The sequence below is a fragment of the Rhinoderma darwinii genome, chromosome 9 (genome assembly GCF_050947455.1).
Source record: "Rhinoderma darwinii isolate aRhiDar2 chromosome 9, aRhiDar2.hap1, whole genome shotgun sequence".
Taxonomy (NCBI): Eukaryota; Metazoa; Chordata; class Amphibia; order Anura; family Rhinodermatidae; genus Rhinoderma; species Rhinoderma darwinii.
This window is the reverse complement of record NC_134695.1, coordinates 65,185,201-65,203,753: the sequence shown is the minus strand read 5'-3', so window position 1 is coordinate 65,203,753 and position 18,553 is coordinate 65,185,201. Positions and strand designations below refer to the sequence as shown.

At 43.4% G+C, this 18,553-nt stretch overlaps 1 protein-coding gene across 3 annotated transcripts in view; it reads right to left on the bottom strand.

Moving 5' to 3' along the window:
• The window catches only part of TRIM44 (tripartite motif containing 44), an 82,735-nt gene extending 80,286 nt beyond the window's left edge, over positions 1-2,449 (bottom strand). For all 3 annotated transcript variants that reach the window (XM_075838016.1, XM_075838017.1, XM_075838018.1), the window contains exon 1: positions 1,660-2,449. In XM_075838016.1, coding sequence (XP_075694131.1) covers positions 1,660-2,049 — 390 coding nt within the window. In that variant the 5' untranslated portion in view covers positions 2,050-2,449. The remainder of the gene's footprint in view (positions 1-1,659) is intronic.
• Between the last annotated feature and the right edge of the window lie 16,104 nt (positions 2,450-18,553).

Below are 18,553 nucleotides of genomic sequence, written 5' to 3'. Positions count from 1 at the left end.
CTGTGCATGGCCCCATAGGAATGAATAGGGCCGCAATTCGTGTGCATGGGGCCTTAGGTTTCAGTATTAGGACCCATGCGCACGATTGTTGATTTATGTTTGTGTGCTATCCGTTGTTCAAGGGATAGCACACGGACCCATTCATTTCTAATGGCCGCATGCACGTGACCGTGGTTTCCAATGATCCGCGTGAAGGCCTTGGGACAGAGCCGCAAAACTCGGAGGCAGGTCCTATTCCTGTCTGTGTTTGCTGCTCAGTCAGCCATTCAAGTCAACCTATGGAACATATGGAATGGCTGCAGGCGACACACTGATGACACACGGACCACAAACAACGGACCACGGATCCGAAAAATTTAAACGTTCTGTGCATGTAGCCTTGATCAAATCTTTCTAAGAATAAATTTAGACAGAGAACCTTTTTGAGGCTGTATTCACACAGGACGGAAATGTTGCAGAAAATCTGCAGCGGATTACAGTGCCAGCTATGTAAATGAGATTTGAACAAATCTTATCAACATGCTGCTGAACGTTTTCCGGATGGAAATCAGAACATGATAAGAATTTTCAAATCCGCAGACTGCTTTTTCTGTTTTGGATGTTTACTACGGATTTCAGCCTTTTCAATGTAGAAGTGGGGAAATCCGCAGCAAAATCCGCAACAAAATCTGCATGTAACACGTGCGCATTTTGCTGCAGAAATGCTGCGAATACGTTGTGGAAAACACCATTTCTGTCTTGTGTGAATCCAGCCTAAGGCCCTGTATACATAATGGAATTTTCATGCATTTCCCACGTTGGAATCAGTGCAAATTCAGGTAACAATGCTCCCATTGATGTCAATGGGAAACCGCCTCGAATTTTCAGTGGGCAGAATATCAGACTGTCTCGCGAAAACAGGTTCAGACAGGTTTTCCACTGGCAAAAATCTGTGGTGTGAAGAAGGACTTAAGGCCCTATTACACATGCCAATGATCGGGCAAACGAGCGTTCATAAACAGGGCAACGATCAGCCAATGAAAGAGCAGACGCTCATTCATCGGCTGATCTGCTCGTTTAAGCAGCAATAAATATCTTCGTTGTCGGCAGCACATCTTTCTTTGTAAACAGGAAGATGTGCTGCCGACATAATGAAAATGTATGGAGACGAACAATCGGAGTAACGACCGCTCGTCCCCATACATAAGCAATCATTGCTCCTTGTGAAAGGAGCAAACGAGCGCCGATCAACGAGCTGTCTCATCGATCGGCACTCGTTTTCCTGGCCCATATAGGGCTGTGTAATAGGACCTTTAGGCTTAGATCACACTATTGCTCTTACCCAACGGGACAACTCCTTTTTTGCAGCGAATCAGTTGATTGAATGGCCCCAGATTTCCCAGACGGCCGCTGGAAGGGAAACATAGTATTACACACCATCTAAGCAGCGACTCTCCACTCGAAAAAAGAGGGTTTCCTAGTGGAGAGACCTTCCTCTATCGCTAATAGGGCATATGGACAGGGGTTGTCCCATTAAGATGGCTGTATGACGGTATGGATTACCCCAGGGTGATTGTGACCTGCCTTGGAGAGGAGAATGCACTATAATGCATGAAACCTAACATTTAACAACCCATCTTGCCATAGTATGACACGCCAGTGCCCAGCCCGCCCATATACCTTCATTGCCTGGTAGGCGTCATTGAGGGTGATGAGCTCATGTTGGCGGTGGTCTCCAGCCACTGCGCATAAGACACAGATGATCTTAGAGTCGTCCTTGCAGTACAGGCTCAGCTCCTGCTTGTGTATGGGACAGTTCTTCCTCTCGGACAAATCTCTCTTCTTTGTTTTAGTCTCCGGTTCCTCCACAGGGGTAGTCTCCTCTGGTTCTGCGAAGTCTCTGACCCTGTGAGCAGCATATTTCTGCTTGTGTTCTTGAGCATGCAAGTCACAGAAAGAAAAATGACAGTCGTCACAGATGACAATCGCTTCCTTGGCCTCGTCGGGCTCGCAGGCATCACAAGTGCCATCATACGGGAGCTGTAAGGTTTCTTCTACTGCGCTCGCCATGGTAGAACTTATCTCCTAAGCTATAGTTAACCGGTCAGTTCATGGGCTGCAGTATCAATTAGTCGGTCGATCCCGAATGATTGATATTATCTTATCCGCCTGTTCTCTCTATGAATCTCTCAAGGTTTTATTTTCCTTGCACTTGTACTTTGCACTATTTTCCTTGCACTTCCTGCAAGTCTGCCGACCTTCTGCAGCACGCGCTCCTTTTTCCCGGGCTCGCCTCTCCTGTTTGATCACTGTGTGCAGGCAGCAAAGCTGATCCCCCTCCGGTACAGAACAATGAGGATTTCCTGGGCTCAGGCCTCGGCTCTGATGAAAGCTTCCTGGATCTGCTTTCACTTTCCACGCTGCTGTATTTTGCTTCCTGAGTCAGCAGGACAGGAAGTGAAAAGCTTCAACCAGCACACGAAGCTGCGTCTTCTACTGATCCCCACTGAGGAAGAAGAAGAGGAAATCACACCGTATCAGTCTACTGTGAATGTGTTCTCTATACAAAGCTCCGAAATGTGATATAATAAATATATTCTATGTAAATATCGAGAAATAAATGTAATCCAAATCTATCCAGTTTCCTCCGCCGGTTTTAGACGGTCGCAATACGGTTTATTGTATGGCGAGAACTGATGGGGGTTTGGGTCATAATACGGACCATAAAATGCGCTCTTAAACTGTCCTCTGGCTAGACTGACCTTTACATTTTTATTTATTTTTTTGTTATGTTTGGGTGGGGGGGTATTTTCTTTCACAACAGATTGAACAATTTATGTCCACCACTATAAGGGCATGTTCACACGTGCAAATGTTGGTGCAGATTTGGGGCAATTACGCAACGAATCTGCACCAACATTTGCATATTTGACACGTAATTCAGACGTTGCAGAAAACACAGCGGACTTGCCACAGATTTCAGTTTTTGCAACAAAATGCACAAAAATAGCAACAAAAAAAAGGGCAGTGTGATTCAAAAATGTTTTACTTTTTTTTTTTTTTTTAGCATTTTGCCATCTGTTTGAGTCCCAGAAATGAATGGATATTTCCTATATACAGTCATGGCATCCTTATGAATTGATTGAGAAAGGTGCGTAAAGGGTTCAGAGATTGCGATCGCTTCCTTGCCCTGGAGCCTGGGGGGGGGGGTGAGGGGCAAAAGGTCCCTTTGACCCCTATGAGGAGATCAGTAGTATAAATTACATGGACTAAGAGGAGGTCCCATTACAGATTTTGCATTGGATCCCAGAAGCTTCAAGGTATACCTCTGGATTGATGTACAGGGCCAATTTCTCGAAAGCCGGATTTACACGAGCGTGTGCCTTTTGCTCGCGCAACAGCTCCTTGTGTCAGCTGCGTATGATGCATGGCTGCGTGATTTTTGCGCAGCCGCCATCATTATGACACTCTGTTTGTATGTTTGTAAACAGAAAAGCACGTGGTGCTTTTCTGTTTTCATTCATACTTTTGACTGCTGTTGCGCGAATCACGCGCGTCACATGGAAGTGCTTCCGTGTGCTGCGCGTGATTTTCACGCACCCATTGACTACAATTGGTGCGTGATGCGCGAACAACGCACAAATAACGGACATGTCGTGAGTTTTATGCAGCGGACACACGCCCCCCCAATATCTTTTAACTTTATTATTATTTTCACATACTGTGTTACACAAGGTCATAAGAGACTATTGGGGGATATTTTATCTTTAGAAGTATCAGTCCCAGCTGCAGGACAACATTCAACCTCTCTGCAAACATTATAAAGCTCTACCCCCTACTTGGCACCCAGTGATCATCTGATTTATCATGTGATCGCCAGTACTAATACAGCAAACGGCATTGCCACTTACTGTATTGTGTACATGGCACTCAGTAAGCGCCGTGTATTTAAGGATCAGGCAAAGTAGTAGCTAAACTTTTCTTCACCCAGGGCAATGATTGCTCCACTAGCCATGTATCTAAATACTCTGGTCATGACAGAGGGGCTTGCTGACGCCTCCCCTGGCACACAGCACCTGTGGGCATATGTATGATAGAGAGGCTTGCAGGCTCCTCCCCTGGCACACAGCACCTGTGGGCATATGTCCTGCCAGCCACCCTAGCTACGCCCCTGCAGTAATAAACCACCTCTGTCTTTCCTCCAGCAGTCAGGCATTTATCTATGACGCTGTGAAAAATGTTGACGAATTGTTGGAATTTTTGAGAAATTTTTGCATGAAAAAAAAGAGACCCAAAACCTGTATAAACTGGATAGAAACCAACACAACAACATTAATGTAATATGGCAGATAATGTTAATGGCATTGTAATGTATATGCTGAAGATTGATACAGGCCAAGCCTCTTAACCATCAGAGGAAATGAGAAATTGGATGAACTTGAGCTAAGAAAATTGACACAAAGTTCAGCGCTATCTGAGAACATATTCATTATATCCACCTATGGTCATGAGCTCCTTCATGAACCGCCGTCATGTCTCCCTTGTGAGTGTCTATGATCTGCCCTTCTTTTTATTTGTACTGACGTCCTAAGAATATCAGTTTACATGGGAACCTTATATCCTTTTTTTATTGCTTCCTTGGTGAGAATATCTTGTCTCAAGACATTGCATCCACATCCTAATCAATTATGTTCACTGATTTATGCCATTTTTTATAATGTTTTTAATGTTCCTGCTTAAAATGAGCCCCGTATGGGCTTTGTGGTCTAGGCGTTATGCTCATATTTGTTGACATTGCCTTAGGCCCAGTTCACAGAGTTTTTTGGCGCTGATTTTGATGTGGAAACCGCGTCGGAATCAGCACCAAAAAATGCCTGAAACTGCTCCCTATTGATTTCAATGGGGCCATTTTATTTTCCCGGGCAGCTTTTAGTCTCTTGCAGGGGAAAAAAAGCAACATCTTTTCTTGCCGGGGGTTCTGCCTTTGACCTCCCTTTGAAATCAATGGGAGGCAGAAAAAACCTGCGGCGCTCGTTTCTGAGCGTTTTTCCCTGTGTTTTTGCCCGCAATATTTGCATTAGCTTCAATGGCCACAAGCGAGAGACGCAGAGAAAAATGCGGCAAAAAAGCGCAGGCACGTCAAAATCTGCCTCCAAAATAGCCTGCAAAAATAGCTCCATGTGAACTGGGCCTTACAGCGCTGTTGAAAGCTTTTAAATGTAGAAATAGATGAACTACATAATCCCCATTTCCCTATTAAACCCTTCAACCATCTTATTTCTATGCTTTTATACAAACCAGAAATGTGGCAGAGGCCTTCTACAGTATCAGTGAAGTTGGAATTAAGGTCACAAAGGGAGAAAAGGGCAACTAGGGGCTAAGACGCACCTCAAGTACAGGGGTAAAGAGGTTTTCCCATCTTAGACATTCATGGCATATCCACAAGATGTCATAAGTGTCTGATAAGTGTCTGAGGACTGGGCAGAGCAGGGACCTATCTCTAGAACCCCCGTCCCACCTGGTGAGGTGATCGTCACATCCAGGCGGAGAGTTAATGGATAAGTGGCCGCTTGTGTGTGCAGCTCTCTCCATTCACTTCCATGGGAGTAAGGGTATGTTCACATGTACACGTCCGATAAGCCTGAAATTACGGCGCTGTTTTCAGGCGAAAACAGCTCCTGAATTTCAGACATAATGGAATGTGCAGGCGTTTTTCGCAGCGTCCATTACGGACGTAATTGGAGCTGTTTTTCTATGAAGTCAATGAAAAACGGCTCCAATTACGTCTCAAGAAGTGACATGCACTTCTTTGACGCGGGCGTCTTTTTGACGCGCCGTCTTTTGACAGCGGCGTATTAAAAATAAAGCCCGTCTGCACAGTACATCGAAAAACCCATTCAAATGAATGGGCAGATGTTTGCCGACGCTTTGGAGCCGTATTTTTGGGCGTAATTTGAGGCGTAAAACGCCCGAATTACGTCCGTAAATAGGGCGTGTGAACATACCCTAAGGCCTCATGCACACGACCGTAAGGGTTTTTACTGTCTGCAAATATGGATCTGCGAATATGGATGCAGATCCGTGGCCGTCCGCAATTGTGGAAGCGCCCATAGACTTCTATGGGCGAGTTCATGCGACAATTGCGGACAAGAATAGGACATGTTCTATATTTTGTGGATCATTTCTACACCCCGGAAAGGTGTCTGGGCCTATTAATGGGTCCACAATTTCATCCGTAATTACCTGATCCGTAATTACGGATGAAAACTATGGTCGTATGTGCAGGGCCTTACTCTGGATATGCCATAAATGTCTAAGTTGGGAATAACCCCTGAAGCAGTCGCCCTGTGTCACTAAATATACGTGAAGTTTGAAGATCGTTGCATTTGAAACCATAGACTAAGTTTTTGCACAATTTAATACACTTTTTTCTTTGTCATACAATATTGTGCAGACTTTGCTTTCCATCCTGCTGTGAAATAAACTTCAGCATCACAAATGAAACACTAAGAGCCGTTATTCATTTACTAAGAATTTCCTAAAAACAAAACGTTGATTCAGAACCTAAAATTCTCCTTGTGTCCTCTTCCCAGCAGCGAAAGTGTCGGGTTGTTATGACAACACTGTCAAGATGCCAGGATAATGTACGCGACAGCTGGGACCGGAGAAGTGCGGGGAGATTAACCAGATATCAAAATTAGACAGAGCAGGACAGCAGTGATACTGAAATGTGAGTGAAATGCGTCACGTCAGCCATGCATGCATCACTGGGAATACTTGTAATCTAAAGCACACTTGTCAACTTTTGAGAAGGGACATCAGGGAAATTCTTTAAAATGGCGCAGTACTTTTTTCCCCTTGCCCATTTAGGGCTTGTCCACACACAACGGAATTGCTGCAGAAAATTTCTGCAGCAATTCTGTTGAAAACCGCAGACATTCCGCTGCGCACCATTTCCTGCATTTTTTTACAGCAGAAAATGGTGCGCATTTTGCTGCGTTTTTAACAATGTTAGGCCTTATTTACACGAACGTGTGAGTTTTGCGCGCGTAAAAAATGCAGCGTTTTGCGCGCATTGCAGTTCCGTGTGTCATCAGTGTTTGGTGAGTGTCTGCGTTATTTTTGTGGTATGGCATCCTTAAGTCACGTGGTTTTGACGTATGCAAAATGAAATGAAGGAGGTGGTTTTCTTTTTCTCATCATTTCTTGAGAAACTGTTGCGCGAATCACGCACAGCACACGGATGTGCGTCCATTTGCTGCCTGTGATTTTCACGCATCCATTGACTTCAATGGGTGCGTGATGCGCAAAAAACGCTCAAGTATAGGACATGCAGTGTTTTTCACGCAGCGGACATACGCTGCGTGAAAAACACGGATTGTCTGAACGGCCCCATTGACTTACATAGGTCCGTGCGACGTGCGTGATTTTCACTCGCGTACCACGGATGTGAAATACGCTCGTGTAAATGAGGCCATAGGAGATGGAATTGACGTGCTGCGGTCAGAAAAATATGCTCCGCAGGTGAATTTCTGCTCGGAATATTTACGCAGCATGTGGGTGAGATTTGTTAAATCCCATCCACTATGCCGCTACTGTATTCTGCTGGGTTTTTTTCCGTCAGAAATTCCGGCTGGAAAAAGCGTGGCAATTCCGCAGTGTGTGGACGAGCCCTTATATAGCACACTCCCCAACCTACGTCGTTCATCACACCCCTAAATAAATACAGACCCTGGACAAGACCCCCGAAATAAATACAGACCGCAGATGAGACCCCTAAATGCAGACCCCAGCGTCCCTAAATTCAGACACGAGACCGCCTAAAGTATAAGGGTATGTTCACACGCAGTAACCAAAAACGTCTGAAAATACTGAGCTGTTTTCAGGTGAAAACAGCTCCTGATTTTCAGACGTTTTTCTAGCAGCTCGCGTTTTTCACGGCGTATTTTACAGACGTTATTGGAGCTGTTTTTCAGTGGAGTCAATGAAAAAGGCTCCAAAAATGTCCCAAAAAGTAACATGCACTTTTTCGCAGGCGTCTTTTTATGCGCCGTAAAATTACACCTCGTGGGAACAGAACATCGTAAAACCCATTGAAAGCGATGGGCAGATGTTTGTAGGCGTAATGGAGCCGTTTTTTCAGGCGTAATTCGAGGCGTAAAATGCCAGAATTACGTCTGAAAAGACTGCGTGTGAACATACCCTTAGGGAGGAGCGCCGTTGACCCTATCCAAACAATGCCAGCCATCCATTAACTACCTGCCTGAGACATGTCTAAGAACTGTGTCTCTCACATTGAGAAGTGTCATTGTTTCCTGTTGTACTTTCGACACCGGCCTAGTAAATTTGGGTTTGCAACAAATCTCCTGTTTGGCACCATGTGCGCCGCGACACACCTGCATTGGGCCTTTACACTACCACTGTCCATGGGCCACTTCCTTACATGCTGTTGGGAAAATACCATTTAATATATCACCTCTGGGACCCGCACTTTTCAGAGAAATAAGTGTTTCATGCCCCTGTTGGGTTATAGAAGCCGGGCAGCAGCCACCTTCATATGATGCTGTCATGTTGGTGAAGTTGCACAGTTATTCTAAATGACAAGAAATAATAATAGTTGATGGTTTTGGGTCATTCTTTGAGCAAAATTAATGAAATGTAGGCCAAAGATAGATATATAATATACGACCTTGAAACATTAACCCCTGATTAGTGTCTGCGGCATTAGGTATAAGGTATAGGACCGCAGCTTACATATTAGGGAACTGCATAAATAGCCATTTTCCTGTGTATACTGATCATCACTATTGATCCCTTTATTTCCTTCACATGGAATATTCTGATAAGATGTAAATGTAAAGATCCAGAACTCTGAGATAAAGGTCCAAAGGTCTATGTTGCTCTGAATTTACCAGCAACTAGAAATCTCTCGATGGCAAAACAGGTTCTCCATATCCAGTGCAATAGACATAAAAGAACAGTGTAATAATCCTCGGGTGAGACGCCGTCAGACATTTCTTGGATTACCAGACAAGAATGGGCAGGAATTTCATAGCTTCAAGGAATTTGTCCAACATACGTTGTGTCTGTGATGAAGGACACAGTAATCTCTGCAGATCCGTGCCAGGTGGGAATGTGTAATCAAAGTCTGTGGCAAAGTTATTTATATAGGATAGTCACTCCGGGGGGCAAATCTATCTATCTATCTATCTATCTATCTATCTATCTATCTATCTATCTATCTATCTATCTATCTATCTATCTATCTATCTATCTATCTATCTATCTATCTATCTATCTATCTATCTATCTATCTATCTATCTAATCTATGCATTGTGTATAAAACGTTTGAATCACTTTGTAAATACAGTAGTTAGTTTTTCCTACATCATACATATGCCTGGTGTAAAGACTACACTTTCCAGAATACATATCACCAGAGAAAGCACTGTGCAGACAACAGACAGCCAACAAGCAATGCTAGGAGATTTCAGCTCTGAAGCCTTTTGAAATGTGACTGCAGCTTTTGAGTATAATATGGGCTGTAACTCAGGATCAGTAGAAGATAACCTATGTGATGATCACAATAGGAGACGCTCTTCCCTGGGCTCTACACCTAACACATTCTTCTAACAAATTTAGGGGAGGAGCTGTGACAACCTTTATTCCAATATTCATAAAAAGTCAATGAGAATGTAATTTTTTTTTAAGAATATCTGATTAAAATCCTAATTAAACCCTCTGCCCATGTTAGGGCTACAGTTTATTTTGGGACTATTTTAGGTGAAGTTATGACTCCCTACTGAAACTTTGCAGTAAGATACGACTATGACATTCTCTACATGTGACTACCCAGAATCCTTTGCTACGCTATAAACACAAAGTACTCTGGGAAGAAAAATGATTTGGTCTGCATTTTTAAAATTGCTTGTAAGTAGTCTTTAATTCTACGCAGTAATACGAGGGATGGTTAATCTCCCTGTAATAGTCTTAACTGCTCACATTTATCGGTCTTTCAGCTTGAAAAAAAAAATCTTGACAAGCAGAAATATTTTAATGCCAAAATTCTTGTATTTTGCAAAACCAAATGTTTATTAGTTTGGATTCTGCGCATGTTTTATGGATAAGGGAGTCAAATGAAGCACAATGGAAGCCAAGCTAAACGAGCGCGTCCACAAAAAAAGGAGCATAATTAATGCATTTCGGTTCCATGTGGCATCAGTGTTCCTTTTTCTTTTCTCATAATTTTTTTTAGCAAGTGGTGCGTAAAAAACACGGACAGCACACAAAAGTCGTTTTTCACGCACCCATTGTCTTCCATGGGCGACGTGGTCCGCAATAATGGACCAAAATAGGACATGCAGTGGGTTTCACGCAACGGACACATGCTGCATGAAAAAACACGGACGTGTGAATAGCCACATTGAATCGCATAGGTCTGTGTGCTGTCCGTTACTTAAACGGACGGCACACGGGCGTAAAATATGTTCGTCTGAATAAGCCCTAACCCTAAGAGCTCATGCACACATCTGAGACCTTTTAAATGGCCGCAAAACACGGATCCGCAAAACACGTCATCCGTGTGCGGTCCATATTTTTAACGGATGAATAAATTGAATGGCCGAGACTGATCCACAAAAACGGACAGGAATAGGATCTGTTCTATAATTTGCCGAATGGACACACAGATTCGCAAAAAAAAAAAACGGATGTGTGCATGGCCCCATACAAAAGAAAGGGTCAGTGTGTTATCCGTTAAAATAACAGATAGGAAAATGAAGAATTTCACTGTAGTGTGCATGAGCCCTAACCCTAAACCACAAGGGATATTACCAGGATAACTATTACTAACCCCTAGCTCATCCTATGTAAAATTGTGTGATGTAGGAGGAATTTGGAAACTTTAATTTAAGAAGCCTGTGTTTGCCCCAGAACCTTGCCCTTTCTACCATGTGGGTTCATTTTTGGGACGGCTATCTGACACTACTATCCAACAGCTCAGCTCACTATCAAGGTGGGGGCCCCTTCCTGATTATGTTATGGGCCCTTTAAATTCTAGTTACATCCCTGATGAGTTGTGGTATATATGTCTGGGTCTGAATGGACAGTTCACGTGCTGTATTTTTGGAAATAGGTGACGGCAATGGCCGACGAGTAGAATGGATTGGAGTAGTCAGGATATAAGAAATTGATGACTCGATAAACATAATGACCATGAAGACCCCAAAAAGGTTCCCAAAAAATGCTCACTTTTTGGGGGGCAAATTGGAAAATGGATTATGCAAACTTCTGCTCCTCCCTGGCTTGACGTAGTTGAGCGTATACAAGCATTAAAGACACAACCATTATTTTTTTCAATGATCTGCTATCACGAGATTGTTAAAGGGCTTGTCTTGTTTGAAGGACCCTAGCTGTGAGACCCCATATGATCAGTTGTTAACAGGGGGAAAGTGGCTGACCAATCCTCTTTTACCTTGTTGCAAGGGACATAATGAATTCCACAATTCTCTTTAAAATAAGTGGTTTATCTGTGTAATCTATGGGTGTATTGGGTCGTCCGGTACAAGAGGGACTCTATGTATCCGGTCTTTGCTTTGGCTAGTAGAGGGAGGTGGTGCAACAGGGACCCCCTCTATTAACACTATTAATTTGAAGAGGGGTGCAGTTTAGATCAACCATAGATGGACAGATGCCTCACCTACATCGTAGGTTATGGGGATGTGTCAAAAGGGAAAAATTGGGTCGAGGGGAGATTGTCATAAAATATCTGTGTATCCTACTAGATATTTCCAATGGATGGAAGCCCTTGATCTGATTGTGTGTTTCCAACTTGAAGGAGGATAAATGACAAGTCTATAGTTATAACGTAACTATAATGTATGGAAAAGAAATGTTCATGCCATTGGTTCGGTTTGGTCATGAATGATGATTCTCCTCATGTTCTGTGAGAGTCGAGGACAACCGGCGCCGGGTTTTATGACTGTGACATTATGTTTTCTTCAAGGTTGGCAGCAGTAAGAAGTGCGGCTTATTTTTGGAAACTGTATTTCCATCGTATTTGTTGGAGAATCAGGAGTCAGTGAATTGCAACAAAATTCATACTGTGAGAACTCCGAGTCCAATGACGGAGCTTTTGTGCACTGTGCGGAAATACATGCTGCTCTGTCATAAACCTGCAGTAATCCACCCACAGCTCAGATGTCCTGCGTCCTTCAAACAATAGATCCTAAGTATTTTACATTTCACACGGCAATGATATACGCCCTCGTGTTCCTGCCAAATCCCAGGGAAGTTGCTTGTTGTGAATTGGGTACTTATAGTAAAATAAAAATACCCCCTTGGTGCCAGGGCCCAGAGTCACTCAATACTACCTTTCACCAAGCCCCTCTAATCAATACACTGCGCACCCTGGTTTGATGAGACTCATCCCTTGTGCATAGATCGTGGATTGACAACACTGAAGAGGAGGAATTTGATAGCGAAAGCCCAATTTTCAACCCTCGCCCCAGAAGAGTGGAGCAGTCTGGCCCCTTTACTTACTGGCTTCTGCTGTGTTGTCAAAACTTAAAGCATATTTTACAAAAAAATAGATTCTTTTTGCATTAATTTTTTGAACGGTCTCATAGAAGCCTTAGGGTATGTTCACAAAGAGTTCTTTGGCGCTGTTTTTTTTACACGAAAACCGTTGTGGAAACCACGCCAAAAAACGTCTGAAAACGCCTCCCATTAATTTCAATGGGAAGTGGAGGCGTTTTTTCCCGCGAGCGGAAAAAAACATTCGTGGGAAGAAGAAGCGACATGCCCTATCTTCAGGCGTTTCTGTCTGTGACCTCACATTGACATCAGAGGGAGGCAGAGAAAGCAGTTTTCGCTGCGTTTTTTTGCCCGCGGCGCCCAATGACTCTGGCCGAGAAATGCAGCAAAAAACGCGGCAAAGAGCGTGCAGGCAGGTCAAAATCTGCCTCAAAATTCCAGAAGAAATTTTGAGGCAGATTTTTCTGCCTGCAAAAAAACTTTCTGACTGCAAGTGTGAACAGGGCCTTAGAGTTCAATAGTGGGAGTCAAAGACTGTATAGAATCACTGACTTTCTGTTTCAGGACAGTTAGAGAGTACGTATATTCTGTCAATTATATAGGAAAAAAAGTTTAATTAATTAATTAAACCATATGGTATTTTCATGGTCAAATTAGTTCCAGTTTAGGACCATGATAGAGTTTGACAAATTCTGTATGGGCCTTCTGCCGGGGATGAGATCTCCATTTCCCTTACCTTCTTTGTGGGTTAAAGTGAGGTGTCCATTCTCCTTGTCGAATCTGTGTTAACAATTGTTTTTATATGTGGGACCAACCTGTGTTATGGGGCTCACCTGGGTTTGCCACCAGGCCGGTAAACCAACGTCCCAGCCGGTAACTCATAGGACGGTACCAGTAAAAATGTTACCGTCAATATCAAGTGCCTGTATTTTTACATTTTTTGAATTGGAAACTCCTTATTTGCCCGGCCGCTCAGCCTTAGGTATGTGGACCAGTCAAGTGTGGGAGCTTGCAGTGGGCACTCTCAGCAGTCGGACATGTGCACACTGCCTGCTTGTGCGACTCAAGAGCGGAGGTTGGAGGTGGAGGAACTGAGTTATAGTTATTGGGGGAATTCATCATAGGCAAACACCACTTTTATGGTGTAGAAAAGCCTCAAATTATGGAGCTCGCCATACTTTCACTATAAATTGCAACTTTTCACACCTCTCATCACTCAAAAGTAGTGAGAAAAGTGGGAAGTATAGCCGGAGGGGGCAGGCTTCCCTCGGACAGACAGATTTGCCATAATGTGGAGAAAATTTAGGCGCAGAGCTATCCCTGCTCATAGAAGATGTAGGTTTCAATTTCTGGCGCACAGACTCCATTGTGAGCCACATCCTCTTTTTTTACCCATGTTAGCGAGTGTTTAGACATGCCAGTTTTGTGGCAAATAAAAACCAAATTTGTGCCCTGTTTTATGGGTGGAAACAGTGGCTACCCTAGGCTCATCATCACTGCTATAGAGTAGGATATCTTGATAATGGGAATAATCTAATCTGATCATGAAAATAACTTGAAACAGCCTAATACCTCATGGTACCTTGTTCTTTTGGAATAATACCAGGGTCGGACACTCCCACCAGAGTACCTGTGGGCCCAGGCTCTGACACAATAATGGGCCCCAAAGGTCCAGCAGAACACAACCCCATTTGATGCTGACTTTGGAGCCAATCATTTCTCACTAGGGTCTATTTCTTATGGGATGATTCGTAAATGACCATTAAGACCTTATTGATGATATGTCCCGTGTGTACACTGATAACAACAAAGATTATGATGCCATTTAAAGGGTAACTAAACTTTAAAAAAAAAACTTTCACATGTCTTAGTTACGTCAGAAGTTTTTATTGGTTGGAGTCCGAGCACTAAGACCCCCACCAATCAGCTGAGCGATGTGCCACTTTGTTTCTGATCGGCTTTCCTCGGAAAGCCGAGCAAGCGGTGTACGGGCTCAATGGAAAGTCTATACAAAGTCTATTCTGTACATTGTTTGCTGAGCTTTCTGAAAAAAACAAAAACGATCAGAAATGAGTGCTCACTCGAGTGCTTCTGCAGCTTCGTTTTATCAATTAGTGGGGGTCTCAGTGCTCAGACCCCCACCGATCAAAACTTCTGACATATCACTATGACATGTCAGAAGTTTTTTAAAAGTTTAGTTACCCTTTAAAGTTGTTATGTACATGTTCTGTATGGGTGGAGGATGGGTCCTCTGAATCTTTTTCTCTGGTCGGCCCAAGGAACGGTAGTCCGACACTGAATAATACAGATGTCCAGAGCTTACATTGAATGTGGAAACCTGACCATAGGAAGAGTCTGTGACTATCTGGACATACCAGCACATGGTAATGTGGTCAAGAGAATGGCATGTGACAGCCCGATCAGTGCACGAGAATATTGTATGGTATTCTGATCATGGGAACACAATGGGTTTCTTTACATAAGAGTGATATTTATTGTCTGACCAGCGTAACCTTAAGAAAGTTGCATTTTAGTCAAAGGAAAATGAAAATATTGATTTGTACCAGTAGTTAAATGGGATAAGCCAGAAAAGGCAATTTGTGAAAAATTACATGTATTGATTGAATATGACCTATATTTTACCGAGCAGAGGAATTACACAGCAAACGTTTCTCCACAGTACAGCGCTCCGTGTTTGCCTTTTGGGTTATAAGCTGCTTAAAGGGCACTAGGCCTAAAATAAAGAAGTAAAGTCACTTATATTAATCTTCAAAAGTTAACATTCAATAACGTCCATGTAAAAGTTCTCATACCTTAATAAAACTTCAGATGTTTTACATTTATGAACATTTTTCTGTATACAAATTCTCCCCTTGGTCATGGAAGCAGCTATTAAAGTTCTAATCCACGTGACTGTCATTTCTGGGTTTGATTACTCCTGGCTACTCCTCTTGTTTGGTCTCTCGCAGACAAGACTCTAACCATTACAATCTATCACGACTCTTCATCTGCTGCCCAGATTTGCCAGTATCTGTTTTGACGTCCTATAAAACTATGGGTAAAACTCAAGTCATTGTTGTATCCCTTTGTCCCTAAACTCCCCGAACTGCTCTCTCTGATTATCTGCTCTACCATAAATTATCCATCCACCAAAACCAACATTAACCCCCACCAATCACTGCTATTACTCTCTCCTACTTTATCCTGTGTCACCCCTGTAAGGACCAGTGGAATGTGGACCCACCGTGCTACTCAACAGGTTTGACTTAGGGCCAACTCCAAGGGCGTTATCTTAGTAGCCTCCCCGATATTCACCCTTTAACCCACATATGGGGATCTGGATTTCGCTGCAGGGAGACTATCAGGTCGCTACTTCTTCAGGTCGCCAGGGACCTGAGCAGACCAGGAGGCAATGATGTAGTACGCCGAAGGTATAGGCACTGGCAGATGATACCTTGGCAGCCAGGTGTGGATCAGAAGTCACAGTTCGTAACAGGTAGTAAGCCTCAGACGCGTCTCCGGTAGCTGGATACAGACTGGCAGCAGATAGCAGGATGCAGACTGATAGTGGGCAATGGGATATGGACTAGTAACAGGGAGCAGGATGCAAACTGGTAGCGGGTGGCTGGATACAGACTGGTAGTGGGTTGCTGGATACAGAATGGTAGCGGGTAGTTGGATACAGACTGGTAGCAGGTAGCTGGATGCAGACTGGTAGCGGGTAGCTGGATCCAGACTGGTAGCAGGTAGCTGGATGCAGACTGATAGCAGGTAGCTGGATCCAGACTGGTAGCGGGTAGCTGAATACAGACTTGTAGCGGGTAGCTGAATACAGACTTGTAGCGGGTAGCTGGATACAGTCTAGTAGCGGGTAGCTGGACACAGACTGGTAGCGGGTAGCTGGACACAGACTGGTAGCGGGTAGCTGATATAGACTGGTGGTGGGTTGCTGGATACAGACAGACTGGTAGCAAGTAGCTGAATATATACTGCTAGTGGGTAGCTAAATATACACTGGTAGCGGGTGGCTGGATACAGACTGGTAGCGGGCAGCTGGATACAGACTGGAAGCGGGTGGCTGGATACAGACTGGAAGCGGGTGGCTGGTATATAGACTGGTAGCAGGTAGCCGGATATAGACTGGTAGTGGGTGGTGGATAAAGATTGGTAGTAGGTGGCTGGATACAGACCGATAGCGGGTAGCTGAAAACAGACAGGTAGCGGGTAGCTGGATATAGACCGGTAGCGGGTGGCTGGATAGACTAGTAGCGGGTGGCTGGATACAGACTAGTAGTGGCTAGCTGGATATAGACCGGTAGCGGGTAGCTGGATATAGACTGGTAGCGGGTAGCTGGATATAGACTGATATCAGTATTCAGTGTTACTCTATGTTCCTATGCATCTCAACTCTAGCAGAAAGGGGAGCGCTCCATTAATTAGTTGTGATACTGATATTTCCACCATCGCAACCAATTTTCTTTTTATTGCTCTAATGCATCTAAAATTAAAAATAAAGCAACTTTGCAAAATCTTAATTATATATATTGATTATTTTTATACTTCATTCTAGGGACAGAGGGGGGTCCTAGTGGTTTGACCCCCCTACGATCGATGAATTATAACATATCCTAGTGACATGACATTACTGTCACAAGAAAGCCCTTTAAGGGTCATTTCCATCTTATAAAGGGATCATCTCAACCGAGCGTGCATGTGTTTCCATTAGGGAGAGGTGAACAAGTCACTACCGGACAGCTCTAGCAGCAGCTTATCTGCCCGATCCTTGTTTTCCCACCTCCATACACATTAAACCAAAGAAGAAAAAACAGTCACGACCATATAGTTGAAAAAATACTAAAAATTCTTTATTAATGTCAATTAGACAAATGCAAACAGACAACAATAAACATAATAAAATAGCATAACCCTCGCAGGAAAAAGGATGGAATCGGAAACAATAGCGCAGGAGGACAACCAAATAGTAATCCGGTCAAGCGATTCCCCCAAAATGCTAAAATGCATGAATAATTTTAGAGCAGGTACTAAGTATGAAACTTTTGCACAGATTGGCATATAAACATAAATAGAAGTGAATACAATCAGGATAATCACATTTAAACAACAATATACATACACCTGCAGAGTACGGGAATAGCCGGGAGATCAAAGACCGCTGCTGAACCCGACGCGCGTTTCGCAAATGCTTTGTCACCTCCATACACATTAGATCATCATCCGGTCCTGCCAAAATTAATGAGATTTTGCCCGACTTTCCTCATATGAGCACCTTGCATGTTTGTTAAGCCAACATAACATGCTCTGCAGACCTCTTGTTCCATTCATTTTACTTTAACTGTACCTTTTTTTGTTTATTGCTTTGTTTTATTATGTTGCTTTTTTCTACCTTTATTTTACCATAAGAAGCCCTGGAGCCACAATATAAAACAGATTTACTCTGTCTCAGACTTGAATGGAACGCTCTGCTGTCATTATTAAAACATGATGTTCTAGGAATACTTTAGCTTCATGTTTTCTAGCGGTCTCATGCTGCTTTACAACCATCAGCAAGTCTCAAAAAATGACAATTAATGGCTGGAATTATTGTGAGATAAGGGAGAAAATAGAGTTGGGGAGGGGGTGACGCAAACTTGGATTTAATGTGGTTGTAAAGGATGAGAAAAACATGGCTGCTTTTTCCAAAACAGCACCACACCAGTCCTCAACCCCATACACTTCAATAGAGCTGAGCTGCAATACCAGATACAACCCATGGATAGGTTTGGCGCTGTAGCAGACATGTTTTTCGAATTCTGCAATACCCCTTTAACAGGGTTGAATAGTTTTATGACTCAATAAAAAGGGAGATTACTTGAGTTGTGTCCACTAGGAAATTGTGAGAAGGATGCGGTCTTGCTCCTCATTCCCAATACAGAGGTGTCCTCGGATCCACCATCACTCTTCATTAAAATGAGAGGGAACTGTGGGTACCTCCAGAATTAGTCACAGAAAGCCAAAGAAGTACTGGAAACCTCAGTTGCA